Source organism: Phocoena phocoena, chromosome X (assembly GCF_963924675.1).
Source record: "Phocoena phocoena chromosome X, mPhoPho1.1, whole genome shotgun sequence".
Classification (NCBI taxonomy): domain Eukaryota; kingdom Metazoa; phylum Chordata; class Mammalia; order Artiodactyla; family Phocoenidae; genus Phocoena; species Phocoena phocoena.
Window position 1 is genome coordinate 41,269,493 of NC_089240.1, and position 17,673 is coordinate 41,287,165.

At 38.3% G+C, this 17,673-nt stretch overlaps 1 protein-coding gene across 1 annotated transcript in view; it reads left to right on the top strand.

Moving 5' to 3' along the window:
• Positions 1-696: 696 nt before the first annotated feature.
• JADE3 (jade family PHD finger 3) overlaps positions 697-17,673 on the top strand; it is a 71,746-nt gene continuing 54,769 nt past the window's right edge. Inside the window, exons 1-2 of the mRNA XM_065900949.1 lie at positions 697-747; positions 1,519-1,598. Of these exons, the coding sequence (XP_065757021.1) occupies positions 702-747; positions 1,519-1,598 (126 nt within the window). The 5' untranslated portion in view covers positions 697-701. The remainder of the gene's footprint in view (positions 748-1,518; positions 1,599-17,673) is intronic.

The window sequence follows — 17,673 nt, forward strand, 5'->3', positions numbered from 1 at the left end:
TCTCTCACACACACACACACACACACACACACACAAGGATGCTTAAACCATTGGAAGTTTTAATTTAAAACATTATTTTTCACGATATAAGAGCTTTCTGTAGCATTTCTTGCGATAGATAGATATAATTTTAAATTAGGCTAGTTGTTTGTGGGATGGGAACAGGTAGAAAGTGAGAAAGGGAGAGAAAGGGCAGGCAGAAGAGCAATGGTTTGTGCTTTTAAAGATGGGACATGCCTCACTTGTTCTTTCTTCAGCCAGCCATGTCTCATGCCTTTTTAACCTTGGCCCTTGACAGCTCTGCCTTTGCAACGGCTTTTTCCTTTCTTGCTCCTCTCTTATTAGGGATCCCTGGCTGATGATGACCCTGTGGCTGCCCCCCTTTGTTTGGGTGGACAGTGGTCATGTGGCCACATCTGAGGCTCCAGCCAATCCTATACCATTCATTCTCTGCTGCTTGGATTTCCTCCTAAAGCTAATATGTGGCCTCAACCAGTCTTTGACACACTGTGTATTGGAGAATTTGGTAGTACTCTTCTCCCATCACTCTAGGTCATTTGAGAATATTCTTAACAGAAATTATTTGATTTGTGTGATTTGCCTGCTGCTGCTTCTTAAGCAGTATTGACTGCCCTCTGGGATGGGTATGTGTGGGTTGACTATTTTATTCAGTGTTGTTCTCTTTCCCAGGATGCTCCAGGATGAAACGTCATAGAACTCTCAGCAGCAGTGACAGTTCAGACGAGAGTGAGTAGAACCAGCCAACAGCTGGTAACCTCTGTATCTGTAATCCTTGAGGATTTCTTTGACTTGAGGACAAGCTGTTTCATGCTTCTTTTAATGGTTAAAAAATAATGTTTCTAGGAAGGAAAGCTTGGAGTACCATTTTTCTTATTTAAATTTCATTAGACATAGATAAGTTAGGTGAGAAAATTGGTTTTATGCGGCATATAGCATTTTGTTTTTCACTTTTTATTTACCCAGGCAACAAAGCCACATCTACCAATGATTTAACAGTCCTTTTCTAGAAAGTAAGAAAAGTATGAGAGCATAATTGTAGGCCCTACAGTTCTATTTGTAGCTCAGGTACTAAGTGTTTGACTGGATAAGTCATCATTTGTAAAAGACAACAGCTTTATTAACAGTAGCATTTGGGGAAGTGCTGAAGGTTACACAGATTACCTGCTCCACATTTTTAGTTTTTTCAGTTACTTTTGCAGATACTTTTTCTCCAGATGGAACATGAATTGTGTTATTCCAAGTTATTATGAAATATGATTACACCAAATTGAATCTCCTCAGCGTTAGCACTGTTGAAGCTTTTGCACCCTGGGATGTCACCCATAAATGTCATTAAACTCCATTATGAAACTTTTTTGGTTGCAATTTAACTGTTTTCTTCAGTGGTATGAGGTCACTGTGCTCTTCTCCACCATATATTTCATATTCTTTTGGATGACATTTAGTTACAATAGCAGGTAATAAGTCTCAGTATGTTTTTCTAATTATCTTTTGCAGGTCCTTCCACTTCCTTTACTTCTGGCTCAATGTATAGGAGCAAGTCAAAAATTCCAAATGAACACAAGAAACCTGCTGAGGTGAGATCAGATATTAAATTCTTAAGACTTAAAAAATAGACAGATAGCTACCTTCTGCCTACATATCTACAATACCCAGATCTTGGAGACGTGAGGAGTAAACTACATGCCAATGGATAGGCTTGTTTTCTGATGAACTTTTTTGCTTTTCAAGAAAGATTCCGTTTCCTTTTTCCTTTGGGGAAAACAGTAACCTTCACTGTGCTTTCATTTTGGTGATGACACCTAAGTGCCTGGCTTTAGAATATAAGTCCTCTCCTAGCCAAGAAGTCAAAGGGAGCCAGACTTGGAGAATTGGGAAGGACCAAAAGAGCCAAAGATCTGGCCTATGATAGGAAAGAGCTAAGTTGGCAGGTGGGAGGCAGTGCAGGAAAGGATAGATGAGGAAGTTGTGGATAGAGAAGGAAAGGACTGGATTGGAGATCTGGGCTCTGGTATGTCCTCACAGCCTTCAGAGCACTACCACCAGGCCAGGAAAAATGGGCCAGTCCTTGTGAGGCTAGTCGTCTTCTGCCTCAAGGGCAGCAAAGTGCCAGGGTTGCACCTGGATTTGGTAATTGTTTTATGAACCCTACAGACTTTCCTCTGTGATAATTAAATGATGAGAAACTGACCTTGTCTATCTTCACTTCTACTATGAGTAGTCTTCCTTGGCTGCAAAGGAAAAGGGAATGTATTAGTTAACTGTTGCTGCATTATACAATATAACAAAATTATTGGCTTAAAGCAGCACACATTTATTATCTCAGTTTCTGTGGGTCAGGAGTCTGGGCACAGCATGACTGGGTTCTCTCTGTTCAAGGTCTTTCAAGGCTGCAATCAGTGTGCTGGCTGGGCTGTGTTCTCATCTAGAAGTTTGACTAGGGAAGAATTTGCTTCCGAGCTCATTCAGATTGTTGGCAGAATTCATCTCCTTCCAGCTGGAGGACTGAGGTCCCTGTTTTTTCATTGACTTTTGGTAGAGTACCACCCTCCACTCCTAGAGGCTGCTTGTAGTTCTTTGCCATGTGGCCTTCTCCAATAGATCCTCTCAAAACACAGCAGCTTACTTTTTCAAAGCCAGCTAGGGGAGAGTCTTTTACTCCAGTCTGCTAAGACTGAGTCTTTTTTTTTTTTTTTTTTTTTTGCGGTACGCAGGCCTCTTACTGTTGCGGCCTCTCCCGTTGCGGAGCACAGGCTCTGGATGCTCAGGCTCGGTGGCCATGGCTCACGGGCCCAGCCGCTCCGCAGCATGTGGGATCCTCCCGGACCGGGGCACGAACCTGTGTCCCCTGCATCGGCAGGCAGACTCTCAACCACTGCGCCACCAGGGAAGCCCAAGACTGAGTCTTATATAACATAATCATGAGAATAGCATCCCATTACATTTGCCACATAACATAACCTAATCGAGGGAGTGACATCCCATCATGTCTGACATATTCTGTTGATTAGAAACAAGGCCGGGTTCCACCTGCCCTCATGCAAGTGGTGGGGGGGGCGGCATTGCTTTAGGGTGTTAGCCAGAGAGAGCATTTCTCCCTTTCTCAGAGGTCACTTTTCATTTTCACCTTTTGCCAGGGATCTTTCTGGGCAGAGTAGAATATCAGTGTGTAGTTATATGTGTCTGTGTCATGCAGAAAAGCTTAGGGAATAAAACGCACATAAACAGGAGCAGAACAAATTTCCCACCTATCCAGAGGAGGCTTTGACTACAGAATGGTGAGAAAGAAACCTTGCTACTTTCCCATTTAGGACAGCCAGTCCTCGAACATAAAGTGACTCAAGAGCTTTGAGTCTTAAGGCCTGCTGCCTCCAAGTCAGTGAGAATATCAGTGTTTTGTTGCAAGAGATAGGGGACCTGGGCTACTGGAAGCAAATTTTTTCATTTATATGTCCCATTCTATTATAAAAGAGAGAACCTGATATTGTAGGACAAAACCAGCCTTGGCATTAGAAAAGATTGATTCCATGTGTTGCTTGGCTGGTTTATTTCATCTCTCTGAAATCATTTGTTTTGTCATTATAACATGGACGTTATAACGCCTACCTCTCATAGGTACCATTTATTGTAATTTTCTGTGCCAAGAGCTTTTTATTAGATAATCTGATTGTTTCCCAAAATTAAGCAATTGTAAGAACCTCCTTGGATGCTTCCTTCATTTAAAAATTTTATTTAATAACTTATTTATATCAGTATGGACTGACATATATTTATTTTATACTTTGGGTTATAATCCAGTACTACATAATATATTGTATTGCTCAAATTATTCTATATATCAGTGAAATCATCTCTCTTATTTTTCTCTTTTCAATTTCCATTGATTTCTGCTCTTACTTTTATTATTTTTTCCTTCTTGCTTCAGTTTTATTTTGTACTTTTTCTAGATTCTTGAGGTAGATGCTTAGGCTATTTGAAATTTTTCCTTTTTTATAGTATAAGAATTTTAGTGCTATAAATTTCCCTTTAAATACTACTTTAGCTGCACCACATTAATTTGGGTATGTTTATTTTCATTTTCATCCATTTCAATATTTTTATTTTCCTTGAGACTTCCTCATTGATCCATGGATTATTTAGAAGTGTGTTGTTTAGTTTCCAAGCGTTTGGAGACTTTTAGTGCTATCTTTCTGTTATTGATTTCTAGTTTGAGTTCATTTTTGTCAGAGAACATAGTCTGTATGTTTCAGTTCTTTTACATGTGTCAAGGTTTGTTTTCTGGCCCAAGATATGGTTTATCTTGGTGAATGTTTCATGGGAACTTGAAAAGAATGTGTATTCCACTGTTGTTGGGTCCTGTTGGTTGATGGTGTTCTTCTGTATCCCAGCTTATTTTCTGCCTAGTAGTTTTATCAGTTGTTCAGTTAGGGCTGTAGCAGTCTCCAACTGTAATTGTGGATTTGGGTATTTCTCCTCTCAGTTCTATCAAATTTGCTTTGTGTATTTTGAAGCTCTGTTGTTAGGTGCATACATATTTAAGATTGCTATATCTTCTTGGTGAATTTATCATCATGTAATGTCCCTCTTTGTCTTTGGTAATTTTGTTTGCTCTGAAGTCTATACTATCTAATATTAATATCATTTCTGGCTTTCTTTTGATTCCTGTTTACATGGTATGTGGTATATTTTTTCCATCCTTTCACTTTTCATTTATACATATAATTTTTATTTGAAATGAGTTTCTTGCAGATGATATATAGTTGGGTCATTTTTTAATCCACTCTTTCAATCTCTGTCTTTTAATTGGCATATTTAAAACATTTATATTTAATGTAACTTTTACTACTGTTTGGTTTAAGTCTGCCATTTTACTGTTCTTCTGTTTGTTTTCTCTGGGTTTTTTGTTCCTCTTTTATTTTCTGTCTTCTTGTGGATTACTTGAACATTTTTTTAAGTTCCATGTTGAGTTTCCTTCTTCTTTCTTTTTTTTTTTTTTTTTTGGCTGCACTGCACAGCTTACAGGATCTTAGTTCCCCAACCAGGGATTGAACCTGGGGCCTCAGCAGTGAAAGTGCAGAGTCCTAACCACTGGACTGCCAGCGAATTCCCCCATGTTGATTTTTCTATGGTGGTTTTAAGGGTATATCTTTGTGTAGATTTTTAGTGGTTGCTCTTGGGAAGCAACCTTTAAAAGGGAGGGCCTTTAACAAACATGACATCAGTCTCCTGGTCTCTACATTTTACCACTTTGAAGTAAAGGAAGCTTACCACCATTTGGTTTGTTTATCCACCCCACCCCCACCTTTATCATATAGTTGTCTTAAATATTTTCTCTACATACATTGAGAACTACATTAGACAATGTTAGAATATTTGCTTCAACAATAAAATATTATTATAAAACTCAAGAGGAAAAGGGTAGTCTCTTATATTTACCCGTATTTTTATTCTCTTGTTCTTCCTTTATTCCTGATGTTCCAACTTTCCTTTTGTTTATTTCCTTTCTATATGAAGAACTCCCTTTAGCTATCCTTTTAGGGGGAGTCTGCTGGTGATAAGTTCTCTTAGTTTTCCTTCATTTGAGAATGTCTTGGTTTTACCTGAAGGTTATTTTCACTTGATACAGAATTCTGGTTTGACAGAACTTTTCTTTCGGCACTTGAAAAATGTGCTACTTCCTTCCTGCCTCCATGGTTTCTAATTAGAGATCTGCTCTCATTCAAATGGTTGCTCTCCCATAGATAATCAGTCATTTCTTTTCCAGTTGCCTTCAAGATTTTTCTTTGTCTTTAGTTTTCCCAAGAAAACTTTAGAAATCCATGCCTGGGCATGGATTTCTTTGGGTTTATCCTGTTTGGGCTTTGATCAGCTTCCTGAATCTAAGTTTATATCTTTTGCCAAATTTGGGAAATTTTCAGCCATTATTTCTTCAGCTATTTTTCAGCTCCACCTTTTTTTCTTTTCTTCTTTTGAGACTTCAACTGCATGAATGCTAGATCTTTTGTTATTTCCCACAAGTCCTTCAGACTCTTCCTGTTTTTTCAGTGTATATTCTTTCTGTTGGTTAGATTAATTTCTCTTTTTCCCTGTTTCTTTATTCTGTTAATTCCATTATTCTATTGAGCCTATCCTATGTGTTTATTTCAGTTATTATATTATTACATTTCAAATTTTCCATTTGGTTATTCTTTGTATCTTCTTATTTCTTTGCTGAAACCTTCTTTTTTTGTTGTTTCAAAAGTGTTTGTAATTTCTTGTTGAAGCATTTTTATGATGGCTGCTTTAAAATCCTTGTCAGATAATTCCAACATTTGTGTCATCTCAGTGCTGGTATCTGTTGATGGTCTCTTATTCCTGGTTCTTAGTATTATGAATGATTTCCTATTGCATCCTGGGCTGGGTTTTTGTTTTGTTTTGTTTTGTTTTTTGGTATTATGTTATCAGACACTAAGTCTTATTTAAATCTGCTTTGGCAGGCTTCCATAATAACCAGACCAGTGGGGAAGAGAGACACTGACTTTTTACCACCAGTTACACAATTCCTAGGCTCCCCATCCTAGTTCTGTTATCTCTCTAGGAAGGTAGTTCTGTTATCCCTCTGGGAAGGGGGAAGGTTGGCTCATTACTACTTGGCAGGGGTGGAAATCCCCACTTTGTTACCTCCACTGATAGCAGGGGCAGTGGTGTGGTAAGGGGTACTGCATTACTGATGGGCAGTGGTGATAGTCCAGGCTCTCTACCCAGTCTCTGCTGATATCACATTGAGGAGGAGGAATGCCTTATTATTGCTGGGTGGGAGTGGATGTCAAAGCCTCTCAGGTGATGTCCACTGATGCCACAACAATTGTTCTTTTTTAAAAGACATTTTAACATCTTTTTTGAAATATAATTCTTACAGCATACAGTTCATCTACTTAAAGTGTATAATTCAGTGGGTTTTAGTATATTCACAGAGTTGTGTGGGTAACCATTACCACAGTCTAAATTTAGAACATTTTCATCACCCCAGAAAGAAACTCCCTATCCATTAGCAGTTAACTCCCTGGGCCCCTACTCCCAGCCACTGGCAACCACTAATCTAATTTCTGTTTCTGCAGTTTTGCCTATTCTGGACATTCCATATGAGTGGAATAATACAATATATGGCTATTTGTGTCTGGCTTCTTTCATTTAACATAAGATTTTCAAAGTTCATTCATGCTGTAGCATGTATCAGTACTTCATTTCTTTTTTATGACTAAATGATACTCCATTGTATGCATATATCACATTTTTAAAATCCATTCATTAGTTGATAGACATTTGGGTTGTCTCCATTTCTGGAGTATTATGAGTAATGCTGCTGTGAGCATTCATATACACGTTTTTAGGGGGACATATTTTAGGTGGACACGTTTTTAGGTGGACAAAACACCTAGGTGTAGAATTGCTGAGTCTCATAGTAACTCTGTTTAACTATTTGAGGGAATGCCAGACTATCTTCCAAAGGGGTCTCATCAGTTTACACTCCCACCAGCAGTGTCCAAGAGTGTTTGAAATTTGTTATTGCTATGGGTACCAGAGACTTGGAATTCCTCAGATAATCTTGTTTTTGTCTCGTCTCTTGACTTTTCCCCTTGTGCTTGTCCTCAGAGAGATTTTGTTTTCTACAGCTCTCCTAGCTATAAGCCACTGTTATCACTGGAGGCTTTAGTGTGGTGGTAGGGTATGAGGGAGGGGTGGTGTTCTCTACTCTTCTGATTATGTCTCAGTCTTTGGAGTGTGTAGTGGTCCTGTGTCTGGGGGTGAGGTTGGGGAGGTAGCCTTCAGGGATAGAGCATTTTTGCCCCTGCCCACTATTTTCCTGAATGCCTGCAGCAGGTATCCTCTGGTATTCTCAGTCTATGTCCTTGAGGTTTTCTCTCCTGCAGATTAAGGCTTTTTTCTCTGTTGAGTAACACAGGGAAGCTGAGGCTGGGTGCTTTTCCCTTCCCACAGCACTAGTCCAGTGCCCTCACTTGAAATCCTTCCTCTGTAGATGAAGCCTTTTGTTCAATAAGGGAGCCAGGACACTGAGCACCAGCGACCCAGACAGCACCACTGGGGGAGCTTTTTCTCCAGGTTCTCCCCCATCTTCCCTGTGAGTGCCCTCCTGGGTTTCTAGAGAAAAAGCTTACAAGAAGGTGGGAACCCCCTATGACTACAGCCCCCAGAAACTTCATATTCTCATAGTAGGCCCCACTTAGCCCCCAGAGATTCATCAGAATTTCTAGTTTAATGTTCCTGCTGGGGCTTCTGCCCCAAGTAAGGAAATGCTCCTGTCCTGTGTCTCCCTGCAGGCCTGCTTGCCTCTCTTTGAGTTTGACTATTTGTCCTGTGACTCATTTCTCTAATGGCTTCACAAAAACTCGTTAATTTGCTGCCTCTCCTGCCTTTTTCTTCTTGTAAAGATGAGAATTTCTTTTTTCTGACTCTCTACAGATCCAAGATGAAACCTTATTTTTTAGTCATTGAAGTGCAATATAAATGATCTTTTTCACTGGGGCTTAATTGGCTGCATTGATAGACAAATATTTTCTTTGATGTTTAGTGCTTTGGTGAGATTCCTGTGTGTGCCTCCCTGAGTTATCCTCTAGAGGAGTATTTCCTAGGGGTATGTGAATTCCACATACGGTTCAGGGGCTTTGGTACCTTCTGAAAATTGTATACAGACTTTTAAGGGTATGATTTTATGTGTATTTTTTTTCTGAGCTAGTAGCCTTCATCTGATTCTCAAAAGGGCTCCTATTCTAAAAGATGTTTTTAAAAAGCTAATTGCCCTAGAAAAAGCTCATAGTACTAGATGACCAATTTGAATATATTAAAAAGTCTTTTATTCTTTCTCAAAAGCCTGCATATTTTCACCTAATATTAGTCTGACTGGTCTGTAAAATATATCAACCTATCTTAAAAGATTGACTGCATATCTTCTCTAGGCCCAGAGTCTCATTTATTATATCTAAGACTTTCATAGCAACAGAGTGAAAGCTCATATATTTTAACTCAGCAGAGAACACTGCATACTCTCAAATAGAGCCTATTTATATCACTTTACCTGTATTTCTAACAAGCTTGATTATTTGGTTTTCTGACCCACAGCAGATAAAAAGTACTAAGCTTGCAAATGCACACTTACTGCACAAAAAGGGACATTGAGGAATGGGAGAAAAACTTTCAAAGCAAACCTCAGTTGTCATCTCTTGTATGAAAAGTGCTCACATCTCCAAGTCAGACTCAATTGTTCCTCCTCCTCCATTAACAGGATGTATATGCCTCTGATACAGTAAGGAGAATAATCAAACCTACCTAAGCAGCCCAAAAGTACATTGCTTTACGGGAATCGATGTTCCAGTTGATGTCAGCCCATTAGCCATCAGAAATGTCCTATTTATTCTTTATAAGAAACCTAAGAATTATTTAAACTACCTGAAAAGTATTTCCATGATTTTTAAAGTTTTAAACTTAGAAATTGAATAAGTTTGGCTTCATTGGAAAAACCAGCGTGGGACACAGTATCTTGACAACACTGGCTACTTTTGTTGATATAAAAACAAGCTTGTATTCTTTGCTAGGTTTTCTCTGCTTTAAGTGGTTGATTCTTTTAGATAACCTGAAAAATCTTTTCTTGCCTTAAGATTGTATAATTCTAAGAAAATCACTTACGGTTAATTCCTCTTGATTAAATAGAGTTACCGTGTTTGCAGCTGTTTTTTAATGCTTTGGGGGTGACATCTGTTTGTCGTCAGTTATGTATTTCAGATTTAGTGACTATGAATCAAAACTGATCAATCTCTCTGCTTCATTATACATGGACCAGACAGTGTTCCCCTTTGTGTCATACAGGAAGCACATGTTTTGGCTTTTCCTCTAAAAAGTGTCACAGAAATGTTCAGACTAGCTGTGCTTATAAGAAACTGCCCACTGAGAGATGTTAATGAGAACAGTAAAAGCCAGAGCTGTCCATGAAGGGCATTTTCATTTTGTGGCTCTGGCAGGTTAAGCATTGATATTCTAATTGAATTCATAGTGAGGCCTCCTTTGTTTCTGCAAGCATCTGAGAGGCCAAGATGTGCATGCACTGTTGGACTTGGCATAGCTTCTGGGCTGTATGTTAGCCTGTGAATCCCCTCTTTGACCATAAATGAGCAGATATCTGGTAAGTACAAAGCATTTTTGTTTCAGGAACTTTTGGGGAAACTACCAGTGCATATAAAATAGGCACACAGTTAAGAACTTGTAAAACTTCTCAACTTCATTACCTAGGTCAGTGTCAACATCCAGATCCCTCATTCACAATCTTTAATTTAGCAACAAATAGCCATGTTTCATTTTGTGAAGTTTCTGCATTACCGCATGGCCTAGAGAATGTTGGTTAAAGTTCTCGATGGAGCTCTTGCTTGGGAACACTGTCTTTGGGAGTCAAACCATGCACGTTTTAGTTGAGCCCTGAACTCACATCTCCTTTTACCCATCAACAATTACTTTATGGACTAGAGAGGAGAATTCAGCTATATACTTCTTTCTGCCTTTAGCACTAAAGCTGAGACTATGATGATGATAATAAAATAACTGCAACTAGAGTTTATTTAGCAGTTACAATGAGCCCAATACCATGCTAAGACCTTTACATAAATTCACCTATTTAATCCCTACAACTACCCCTATGACGTAAGTGTTCTTATCCTTGTTTTACAAATAAGTAAATAAACATGGAGAATTTGACAGCTTCCCAAACTAGTAAGTGGTGAAACCAGTAGACCAATCCAGGCAGTCTGTCCCTGGACCCATATTCCTCTCTTTAAAGATTTTTTTTTTTTTGTAACGCTTTTCCTTTTTCTTTTCTTTTTTAAATTTATTTATTTTTGGCTGCATTGGGTCTCCGTTGCTTCATGGGCTTTCTCTAGTTGCTGAGAGTGGGGGCTACTCTTCATTGCAGTGCGCGGGCTTCTCATTGTGGTGGCTTCTCTTGTTGCCGAGCATGGGCTCTAGGCATGCAGGCTTCAGTAGTTGTGGCTTGTGGGCTCTAGAGCACAGGCTCAGTAGTTGTGGCGTACGGGCTGAGTTGCTCCTCGGCATGTGGGATCTTCCCGGACCAGGGCTTGAATCCGTGTCCCTTGCATTGGCACGTGAATTCTTAACTACTGCACCACCAGGGAAGTCCTAAAGAAGTTTTTTTTAAATAAATTTATTTATTTTTTTTTTATTTTTTGCTGAGTTGGGTCTTTGTTGCTGTGCGCAGGCTTTCTCTAGTTGTGGCGAGCGGGGTAGTTGTGGTGAGCAGGGGCTACTCTTCGTTGTGGTGCACAGGCTTCTCATTGTGGTGGCTTCTCTTGTTGTGGAGCACGGACTCTAGGTGTGGGGGCTCAGTAGTTGTGGCTTGCAGGCTCAGTAGTTGTAGCGCACGGGCTTAGTTGCTCCGTGAAATGTGGGATCTTCCCGGACCAGGGCTTGAACCCACGTCTCCTGCATTGGCAGGTGGATTCTTAACCACTGCACCACCAGGGAAGTCCCCTAAACATTTTTAATTTCACTTTTTACCATATAAAACATTTACCTGGTTCAAATATCAAACTATGAAACAAAATACATTCAGAAAGATTCAGCTTTGGTCTCTCTTCTCCCTATTTTCTCCCCTTTCCTCCGTGCTGTTTATTATTATTATTTTTTAGTTCTTGGTTTATCCTTTTATTGTTTATGAAAATATATACAAATATGCATGTATGTGTGTGCCACTATATGTATATAAAACTCATACTTCTACCCAGGATACACTGTAACTATTTTGTTTGCCTGTGTTTATTTTATAAACCTTTAAAAATGACTTTTCTTACCAGAAGCAGATTCATGAGACCAGTCTGGTAAATGTATTTCATATCACTTTGCAGATATCTTCCTGAGTACTGAACTTAAATTCCTATCCCCTCTTCAGCATTTTATGTTCTGCCTCATACTTGAAATGTTTGACTTCTACAGCAAGATAAGGCAGACTCTTGCACTCTGCCTTGAGTAAAAATGCTTCTCTAGAAACCTTGGATCTGATGCTGTTTAATCTGGCTAGCTTGTAAAATTGAAATCAGGCTTACCATGTAAGTCTATTTTTTTCTAAAGGTGGAAGGGAAATTTACAGTAGTCATTGGATTTAGCCTTCATTTGCTTAAGAAAAATAGGTATGAGTTGATTGGTATTTCTGCAGTCCGAGGTTTTCCAGACTTCACAGAGTGCCTGTTCCCTGGAAGTTTACTATTTCTGAAGCAATGGACAAGGGCCAGATTTCATTGGCCTCTTTGTCTAGAGTCTTCAGGTTACTCTTCTGTTTGGTAAATGTGTGTATTAGTTTTCTAGGACTGCTATAACAAATTACCACAAACTGGGTGGCTTAAAACAACAGGAATTTATTTTCTCACAGTTCTAGAGGCCGGAAGTCCAAAATCAGCCAGACTGCATTCCCTCCAAAGACTTTAGGGGAGATTCCATTCCTTGCCTCGTCCAGGTTCTGATAGCTATCAGCATTTATTGACTTGTGGATTAATGAATCACTCCAGTCTCTGCCTCCATGGTCATAATCCCTTCTCCTCTTCTGTCTCAAATCTCCCTCTGCCTTTCTGTTGTAAAGACACTTGTTATTGGATTTAAGCCCCACCTGGATATTCCACGATGATCCTTTCATCTCAGAATCCTTAAGTTATTTATATCTGCAGAGATCCCATTTCATATAAGGTAACATTCACAGGTTCCAGAAATTTGGATGTGGACATATCTTCTGGGGGGCCACCATTCAGCCCACTGCAATATGTTTCCAGGCTACTTAGGAAACTCTACAAAACAGACTTTCATAAGCAGTTATATCAAGTATGAAGACATGGCTTATGCTGTGTGATTATTGTTAATCCCAAAGCATGATTTTGCAATCAGTTGATTTATTTTGAGAAGTGTATTGTATGGAAAATAATGAAATATTTTATGAGGTTGAAAAATACTTGGCTCTAGTATTCTTTGCAGAGCTAAGGTAGGATTTCCCACAGGCAGTAGTTGAGCACAATTGTAAATTGCCACCGCGTCTTAACCACTGTCTCATTAAAGGCACTCTGGTAATTTATAGAAATGGATCAGAGTGTTCAGCAAAATGGTGATTCAGTTTCTCCAACTAGCCACCCAGAACACTGAGCTCTGTGCAAAACATGTTAATGGATATGTCTGTGATCCTCTCTTACCTCCTTATACAAAGCATTATGTAGTAAACCAGCAGTTTTTTGTTTCCTATAGACTTAGCTTTCTCCCTGCACAGTACCCAATTAACTTTAATTGGTTAGGATTCTTGGTAGGAAAGTCATTTTGTTGCCACCTCGACACCAGCATATTTAACGTTGGTTTCCTGCTCAGGTCATATTATTCATTCTAAATCTTCCCTAAATGAAACCAACAGGCATTTGTAGAGTTGTCCCTGCAGAATAGCAAATGGAATGAGTCCTTATGCATTTAAATGACATCATTCAATTATGTGATAGTTCAGTCCTGTACTCTGTGAAATGTCAGTTTAAACAGAGCTACACCAACTGAGAATTAATTGCTTTCTTGTACCATGCGCTGTGCTTCAACTTTCATGTTACACATAACTTGGACAGTGTTTCTCTTCAGAGAACCTTGATTAGCATTAAAGGCTAAAATGTTTGCTTGATGGCATCTCTTCCTTTGATAATCCAGAGATGTAGACACATTTACCTTAAACCTGCAAGTGGTTGTTTGATTTTTTTTCAGAATTAGCACTTAGTAGGTGAGGTATATATCAGTGTATGTATGCTTTTATATGAAAGTTTATTCCCTCATTGTTTAGGCATTAACTGGGCCTTCATCAGTGAAATCAGTACCAGGTTAGCTGAAGAACTCATGGCATTCTTTCCTGTTCTTGAAAAGGCAGAATCACAAAGCCTAAGTTGCCACAGCAATTTAAGTCATGTTCCCAGGCTTGTGAGTACATTTCTGTGCCTGTCAATCACGCAGGAGCCTGTTCAGTCAGAGGATAACAGTACATCAAACTTTAGATGGGTATTCATTCCCATATTGTCAGTACCTAACTGTGCTTAAGGTGCAGAAAATGGACTATAGGGAATCTCTTTGTCTCTGTAAGTCCAAGTTTTAGCTGTACCCATATCATCATCCCCTACCTCTGGCCTTTGAACTTTCCACACAGCTAGGGATCCTTTGCGAGGGGTAAGGTTAAGGCTCGCACTGGGAGCCTCTTGGCTGCCACAGTAAGCATATCATTCGTGTCCTCCTCACCCCTGTGCACACTGCTGTGCAAATTGAAGCTGTCTATACTTTGTTTCTGTTTTTGTTTTTCTTCCTGGAAAAGCATTTTTTTTAATTTTATTGAGGTATAGTTGATTTACAATGTTAATTTCTGCTGTACAGCAAAGTGACTTTAGTTATACATATATATATTCTTTTTCATATTCTTTTCCATTATGTTTTTTTAACATCTTTATTGGAGTATAATTGCTTTACAGTGGTGTGTTAGTTTCTGCTTTATAACAAAGTAAATCAGCTATACATATACATATATCCCCATATCTCCTCCCTCTTGCACCTGCCTCCCACCCTCCCTATCCCACCCCTCTAGGTGGTCACAAAGCACCAAGCTGATCTCCCTGTGCTATGTGGCTGCTTCCCACTAGCTATCTATTTTACATTTGATAGTATAAATTAGTCCATGCCACTCTCTCACTTCATCCCAGCTTACCCTTCCCCCTCCCCATGTCCTCAAGCCCATTCTCTACATCTACGTCTTTATTCCTGTATTCCCGTCCTGCCCCTAGGTTCTTCAGAACCATTTTTTTTTAGAGTCCATATATATGTGTTAGCATATGGTATTTGTTTTTCTCTTTCTGACTTACTTCACTCTGTATGACAGACTCTAGGTCCATCCACCTCACTACAGATAACTCAATTTCGTTTCTTTTTATGGCTGAGTAATATTCCATTGTATATATGTGCCACATCTTTATCCATTCATCTGTCGATGGACACTTAGGTTGCTGTAACTGTGTATACTTTGCAAGCCTCTGTACAAATAAATTTGAAAACCTGGATAAGATAGATAACTTAACCATGGAAATACAGATTACCAAAATTGACCCCATTGGAGGTAGAAAGCTTAAAGAGATCAATTTCCAAAAAGGTAGAGAAAATTAATAAGGAACTACCCCACTAAAAAGCACCAAGTCCAGATGGTTTCATAGGGACCAGATAGTCCCAATAATTCTCAGATTATTCTAGAGCATTGTAACACAAGGAAAATGTCCTAATTCCCTTTATGAAGCATGCAAAACGCTGATACCTAAATCTAAAAGACAAAGACAATACCAGAAAAAAGGAAAGAAAGAAAACCGCAGATAAATATCACTCATGAGAATGATACAAAAATAATATTAGAAAATGAATATAATACCATATTAAGAAAATAATATATCATGACCAAATAGATATTCATTCTAGAAATGCAAGTTTCAGTATTAAGAAATCTAATATTATCATATAGCATATTAATATATCTAAGGAGAGAACTATATAATTATTTCCATATATGCTAAAGAAGCCTTTAATAAAATTCAGTACTTAGGCATCATAAAACATTCAAGAAAATAGGAACTGTAAGATACTTTCTTAACATTATAACATAAATATGGCATAGTCTTCAACCTAGTATCTTATTTCATGGGGAAACACTAGAGGCATTTCCACTAATTTCAGTAAGAAGACAGATATGCCCATTATCCCCATTACTATTCCAAATATCAGTAGAGGTATTAGTCAGTACAATTAAACAAAAGAAACCAATTAGAGACATAAGACCAAGTAAAGATGATGCAAAATTCTGTTTGCAGATGATGCAATAGTATATTTAGAAAACCTTAGGAAAGTCAATGATAAAACTAACTCAAGCCATAAAAGAATTTAGTAAGGTGGCAGGATATGAAGTTAACATATAAAAATCAATAGCTTTTATAATCAGGTGGAGGATATTAACACGCCTGGGGCATGTTGTAATGCAGGAAGTTAAGGAAATACTCAAAAAAGGGTGGGATGTGTCAAAAGAGCACAGGTGCAAGCCAACCTGAAAGAGCTCCCAGTGACCAAAGGTGGAACAATTTAAGCATCAAAATAAATAGCAATAATACTGAATTGTAACCCAAAGAATAAAATAGATCCATGAGTCTCTAATGATATAAATAAATAATTGAACGAATGAATGAACAAACGAACAAACAAACAATAAATAAGGGAGAAGGGACAGGTCTCTTTTACAGAGGAATTCCAATTAATAAATGTAGAACTGAGGGAAATAGAAAATCACCATTAGAATACCACAGTAATAACTGTTACAGGCAAGGTATCTATTCGTGGATGCTAAAATTAGTCCATGACAGTTTGAGGAGAAACAGGATGTTTTTATGATCTCAGAGTATCTCCTCTAAGATATTTATTAATTACAAAGGAAAATATAGTAACCTAACAGCTGAGAAAACCAGCGAGACACACTACCTTAACCAACTGATAAAGTTTAACATCACCACTAATAAGACATTGAGATCATACATTCCTGATATAATGGGATAAGAGGGTCACAGCAGCCTTTCTATGGCATTTTTGCTCAAAACTGAATAACCTCGGTGAGAAAGCATCAGACAAACCCAGATTGTAGGGACATTCTATAAAATATATGACCAGTACTCTTCAGAAGTGTCGAGGTATGGAAAGACTGAGAAACTATCACAAATTGGAGGATACTAAGGAGACATGACAGCTGCTGCAGTGTGGGATCCTGGATTGAATTCTGGAACAGAAGGACATTAGGGGAAAAATTAGTAAAATTTGAATAAGTTTTGTAGATTAATTATAGTAATGTTAATTTCCTGGTTTAGGTAATTGTACTCTGGTTATGTGAGATGTTAACATTAGAGGGAACTATGTGAAGGGTATATGTGAGCTCTGTACTATTTTTGTAACTTCTCTGTAAGACTAAAATTATGTCTAAGTAAATTTTAAAATTAGGTGATAGCTAAATAAACGATTATAAGTTATTTATTTATTTTAAAATTAATTTTTATTGGAGTATGGTTGCTTTACAATGTTGCATTAGCCTCCACTGCACCACAAAATGAATCAGCCATACACATACAGTTATCCCTTCCCTTTTGGACTTACCTCCCATTTAGGTTACCACAGGGCACTAGGTGAGTTCCCTGTGTTATACAGCATTTCCCATCAGTTGTCCATTTTATATATACATAGTATCAATAATGTATATGTGTTAATCCCAGTCTCCCAATAAGATAATCTATACCATTTTTCTAGATTCCACATATGTACGTTATTATACGATATTTGCTTTTCTCTTTCTGACTTACTTCACTCTGTATAACACTCTCTAGGTCCATCCACATCTCTACAAATGACCCACTTTCGTTCCTTTTTATGGCTGAGTAGTATTCCATTGTATATATGTACCACATCTTCTTTATCCATTCCTCTGGATTATAAGTTATCATAGGATACTTGTTGCTTAATTTGAGAGAGTTAAGGATTGTTTGTTTTATGCAGACTCTTTAAGAGTAACCTGTATTGTTGATTTAAATT